We start from the raw sequence: 6000 nt of genomic DNA, 5'->3' as shown, positions 1-6000 counted from the left end.
TTGTATTTGTATTTATAATCCAATCATTCAAACTCAGCTCATGTCTTAGTGACAATCAAATTCATTGCCAAAGTTTATTTGTGATATTTATGCAGTTGCAAAATGTCTGTAATGTTTGTGTTCATAATAAACTAACTGTTGATTAATTTCTTGTGATACTTTTGTCATTTATTGAAGTTGTATGAATATGGTGTTTACTTTGTATATGGAGAAGATTGAAAACCATGACTGAGTGTGGTGTGACCTGGCTTGATATGCATAACTTTTCTTATGATGCACACATTCGCAAAGGAGTTAAGATTATTAAGCCCAGGCTCTTCTACATCCTGTTGTCGGTTCTCTCAATCTTCTGCAACTGCCCTGGACTGTCCTTGCAGCTGCTGTCATGACATTACATGATCTTTCCATCTGATCTTCAGCATGGATTCTTTATGTTGCCCTTTGTATTAGGGAACAAACCAAAAGTATGATGTCTTATAAATTGAAAGTCATTTCGTTGGGGGAAGGGTCCAAAAGTCAATTGATTAAGTTCCCAAAAAACTAGTCAAAATATTGGTAAAAGTTAATCATGCAGGTTGGAATTGTCAACATTTCACACTTACACTTCAGGGAGTGAGGGTCTTTGATCAATGACATAGCCACAATATGGCTGGTAAAAGGAAAACAAATGCTATTTTATAACCATATGTGGCCTGCTACCATACCATGAAATGAGCGAATAGTCTAAGTTGGTAATTTTGACATGTCCTGAATACTAAGTATGTATGTCCTTTGTGAATGGGGCACAATGGGCCATTCACTAAGGATATACTGCTGGTTTGCACATGTGTGCGGCAAACAAAGAACATCAACTCAGCAGTCAGAATGTCTTGAAACTACCAACTTGCAACTTTATTCTTATTTTGTGGTAGCAAGTCACATACATCATAGATATTGACCCTTGATTGGTTAATAGCGTGCAAAAAGGTTGATTCGTCTGGTGACGATCGGAAAAAAAAGGAATTGCAAAAAATGGCAAAAAACTATTTTAAGAGGCAAAAATCTATTTTTCAATGCATCATTGACATGATACTTTCGAAAAAGAAAGTTTCCTACTATAAAGACCCAACTTTTGAGATGGTTTGTATATTTGAAGGTGCAAAATTAACTATAACATGTATAAGGCGCCCTGTTTTACTATGTTAGCAACTAATCATCACGAGACTTGACAGATGACATCAGACGCAAACTAGTCTTTTTAGTTCTGTTTTAAAGCCTTAATGTACGATTTCTGTCAAATTTTGATTTTGTTATTCTTTATTCAAAATGTTGAAATAATAATTAGTAATAACTGACGAGAAGGGTTGCTGTCCATTTTAGGTTGAAATAACAAGGTAAAGTGAAAGAAACCCCACTGGTTATTTTGGCCATTTAACACGCAGTTCTATGGGAGGACATATCATAATTTTTAAATTATGATAATATGTCGAACTTTGCTCTGTTGACCTAAAATGACAACAAATTTGGCGATTCCATTTAGGTGCAAGTTGGGACATGTAAACATTACAAATATGCAAAAAATCAGGTTTGAAAAAAAATTAACCAATTTCATATTATAAGATCGTTCATTATGGCTTTAATTATAGCATTGGAATTTTAGAACTAAAAACAACAAGACAAACGAACCATTTATCATTTTTCAATGATTTATTTTCCCACAAGCATGCAGAATTACATTTGAAATAGATAATTATGATATATAAATATTTCTATAAATAAATACCTACAGCCATTATCACTTGAGTTTACTACATGTACTATTTGCTTTTGCTGTAATGTCACTTTGTGCCATACTTGGCCTGTTCTTGGCAAGGTCCTTTTGCACTTGACACGCACATGCATGATGCCCTATTTGATCAAATTTCTGTATAATGCTTTGGTTCACCTCAATTTCGGTAGTGACATCAATGCATTTCACAGTTACACCGCAAGCATGCTGACAAACTACGTTGTATGTGTGTATATACGCTCTGCATGAGTAACATGTGCGATTTGATACATCGACCAGCAAATTACACACGTATGTCACTACTGAACTGGAGGCGAACCAAAGTATGGACATACATTACACTAGCTAAGTGCCAAAGAACTTTGATCAAGATCGTAATACATGGTTACTTTAACAAAAAGTAAGGCTACTTGGGTGAAAATGAACAATAATAAGACAAACATACTATTTGTATAGTATCGATGTAAAATGTCACATGATTTTCTGGCAGAATATTGATGTTCTTGGGCTCAGCCAATATGACACCATTAACAAGAGATAATGTCTTACATGCTTTGACTATTATGTAGGCCTAAATGTGATGTGACAGGGCAACCTAGGAATCTTGCTCTACAATGATTCCTTTTACCAGCATAAGAGCATAAGAGAAAGTTCCTGCACAAACAGCACATCATGCTCATACAATCTGCTGATAGCAACAGTGTCGAGACATCCCCACTTTGACAAGCATTGACAGTGCTTACTGGTAAAAACCATTTATATAAATCCTTCAATAATACTTTCTACAATATCCGTCTGATTTGAACAATTTGTTTTTTGTTTTTGATATCAACTCATATTGCTCTGTCACATCACAGTGTCCACAAGCAGCCACCAAGTATTTATGTCTTTTAAGGAATTTGTGCATCAACTTATCCATTACACTTCTGAATACCAGGAAATGATCATCAACTACAATAAACCTGTCTTCAAACTTCGTCTAATTGTGACATGATCTGCTCCATGGGGGCCCAAAGGAGGCAATTTTGAAAATTGAGTTACTTTAATTATTACCTTGTTGTAACTTTAGGCTATCATATACTGAAAACACCAAAGGTCTAACATACTTGGTTCTAAAGTTATGAGGTTTAGTGATGTGTATTTTCTTATGTATTTTAGTGGTTTTTTTTGCCTTTATCTCAATTTTAACTTTGCCGCCTTTGGCCCCCATGGACCAGATTGGTTTTGAACAGCTATGTGATTAAGATTACAAATGATATCCCTCCCTAATAGCTGAGTTTTCTATTTTACATGTTAACCATTAATTGTAACAAAAAGGCATACAGGAAGAACTTTTTAGTGCTTATTTTCCCATTAACCATGTGAGAATAAACTTCAATTTTTTTTCCTTTCAAAAATAAAAAAAAAAGAAAAAAAAAGACAAGAATGCTGAGCAACCTTGTCAACTACTGGTTCACCATAATAATGAAGTCCAATATTTTGCCACAAATTTTACTACTACCATGTTTATAGGATTGCACATTTCAACTTCACTATATAATACATGTGTTTTCTAACCCAAAGTTACTGTCTGATGCAGAAAATACAAACCACAACTGTATTTCAGAAATCAATGAAACTCTTTCCTTATTTCAAACCTGTTTGTAGCACTAACATGTGAAATTGTATTGAATATTTTAACTGTCAATCTCTGAAGATTAATTTTTAAAGTTCAAATAGTTTCTAAAAACTGTTCAGTGTATGCCAATTCGCCACCAAAGTGGTTACGTAACTCAATGGTAACTGGATCACACACCTTTTGGAATTGATAGTACATGCCAAATACTTTGTGTTGCGATCATTTCGATCATGGTGTAGAACACAAAAGCGTGATCCAGTTGACATGGTGATAATCGGATTACACATAACACTTCGCAGGCGAATATGATCCCTACTTATTATTTTCTAAACATGAAACTGCTTTAGATTCACAACAGGACTTCTCAATTTTCTCAAGATTTAACAAATCAGTAGTAATTTTTTGTGAGTTAAGCCAATAGCATAGCATATGGATGTTACCAAACCTTTACTGCCATTCAAGCATGGTAGGGGTGCAGTGTATAAGATATTTTTGATATTAAACATTTAATCCTAACTACAGGCTTAGATATTGGTTTAATTATTAGCTTAAGTAATTTGAATAGGGCAGATTACAGACAAATTAACGAGAGTAAGGGATTATCACTGTTGGTACTAAGAGTAATAGTTAGGAAGGGTTATGTATCACATTACAACACAACATGCCCCTTCAATGTTCTAAATATGTGATGCGATCAAGCAAAATCAGTCAAAACTCGGAAATATTGATTTTGAGATATAGCCATACAAAGGAAATACTTCCTTTTGTTTTGGGAATTCTTCAATTGCTCATATCTTTGGAACTGGTTGTTCAATTTCAATGGGGTTTTCTGCAAAATCCAGATTTGTAAATGCTTTTAACTATCCTATAAGAAACTGAAAATTTAATATTTCCGAGTTCGGACAGATTTTGCTTGATTGCATCACATATATGTTTTAATATGCTTTATTACTAGAAGGCAATAAGCTTACAAAAATCCAAGGAGTGCTTACTAATCTTTGAGACTGTAACTTCAAGAACACCACCAAACTGTGGGAGCTGAAATAAATGTAACATTGTTGTCCTGTTTGGTAAATCAATTGATAATACCAATACACTATATTTAACATGTTGAACATCAATATTAATTGATAAATGAAGAAATTTTAACAAGTCATCTCTCACAACTAGATATACCAAATTCTAACCCATAACTTCACAATCACTGAATATGGATGCCCTTTCTGTTAGAGAATGCTCATACTTTGCACAGCTAGCATCCTAATAGGTATTATTCAAATTGGGAAGATTGGCATTATGTTGGGCCTTGGAGTGGCAGCAATTGCGGAAATATGTTCCCTCATTAACAGGTGATAATCCCTCTTCTTTTTATACTTAATATATTAGTGCAAATCAACTTAATAGTTTATCATGTACACGGCTGAGCTGGTTATGCTGTAGATTGATTCGGTAGGTGTGTGCTTGCTGTTTACCAGTAACAGGAATGCTGATTCGACCAACACAGGGGGCGCCCGTCTTCTCTTTATGTGCCTGGAAGAAATGAAGTAAAAAATAAAATCATATCATTCATGTCAGTACTATGAAGCTAAAGTTTGCATTATAAATTACACACTGTTCAATGCATCCTCCTGCCTGAAGGCCACAGAAGAGTTGATCAACAAGAATTCAAGTTGCTCAAACGAAACTTAATAATACATACTCGGCCCAAACTGCATGTTGCCCATGAAAGAGAGACTTCTCTTGCGGTGCATGCACAATCTAAATTTGAATTAATCTTGGTATGTTGTGAAATTTGTTCTTTTCGTTTGGCTATTTCTATCACAAGATTGCCAATTTTGCCATAATTATACTTTGAATCTTAAATCACTTACTTCTTCTGGTTTTCCATTTGGATCATTTACTAGGATGAGCCCACTTGCGCAATTTGGAACCAAAAAGAGTTTTTAGCTGCGGCTTCTTTTAAACATTACTTTATTTACAGTTGTAGGAACAGTAATTTGTCAAATTAACACATCATGAATGAGACTTACCTTAGAGAACTGAGTCGATGGGAATGCAGAGAAATCACTCTTAGCTTTGGCCCCTGGTTGTTTACTTGCCAGTAATCTCTGAATATCACTTTGAATCTGAAAGAAAAACAGTATTTGAGGAAGTCTGGATTAACTTATTTCTTATTACTTGCAAAAACTTGAATAAATGCATTTGTTAAAATCTAATGAACCAAACTTGACTGAGAAAACCATGCAACTTATGAAACATAATAATAACAATGACTTTGATCCTGTGTAAGTGTTTTTGATTTATTCTCAACTTCCACATAAGTATCATGACTTTTACAACACAGATTCTAGGGAATTCAGACTTGGGCTTACATCAAATTTCGAAAAACAAAACACAGCAAACAAATCCTTGAAAAATCCTTGAGAACTTGATATTTGGTATCATAGTAGAAGAAGCTCAAAGTACAGGTGGTTACAATCACTGTCAAAATCTTTTGCACTTGATGCTCTCACATATTGCTCAGTATGAAGTAGGACTTTATAAGATCAACAAATGAGGTTCAATAACTTCAAATATGAATCGCTGAATCAATCGCATCACATTTAAACACTTA

At 34.3% G+C, this 6000-nt stretch overlaps 1 protein-coding gene across 1 annotated transcript in view; it reads right to left on the bottom strand.

Annotated features, from left to right (window-relative positions):
• Window positions 1–2940: 2940 nt before the first annotated feature.
• Window positions 2941–6000, bottom strand: part of LOC140162711 (dynactin subunit 1-like) — an 83358-nt gene continuing 80298 nt past the window's right edge. Inside the window, exons 40-41 of the mRNA XM_072185993.1 lie at window positions 5417–5512; window positions 2941–4916 (exon numbers count right to left, since the gene is read on the bottom strand). Of these exons, the coding sequence (XP_072042094.1) occupies window positions 4779–4916; window positions 5417–5512 (234 nt within the window). The 3' untranslated portion in view covers window positions 2941–4778. The remainder of the gene's footprint in view (window positions 4917–5416; window positions 5513–6000) is intronic.

Source organism: Amphiura filiformis, chromosome 1 (genome assembly GCF_039555335.1).
Source record: "Amphiura filiformis chromosome 1, Afil_fr2py, whole genome shotgun sequence".
NCBI lineage: Eukaryota > Metazoa > Echinodermata > Ophiuroidea > Amphilepidida > Amphiuridae > Amphiura > Amphiura filiformis.
The sequence above is the reverse complement of the archived record's forward strand: the minus strand, read 5'-3'. Positions and strand labels throughout refer to the sequence as shown.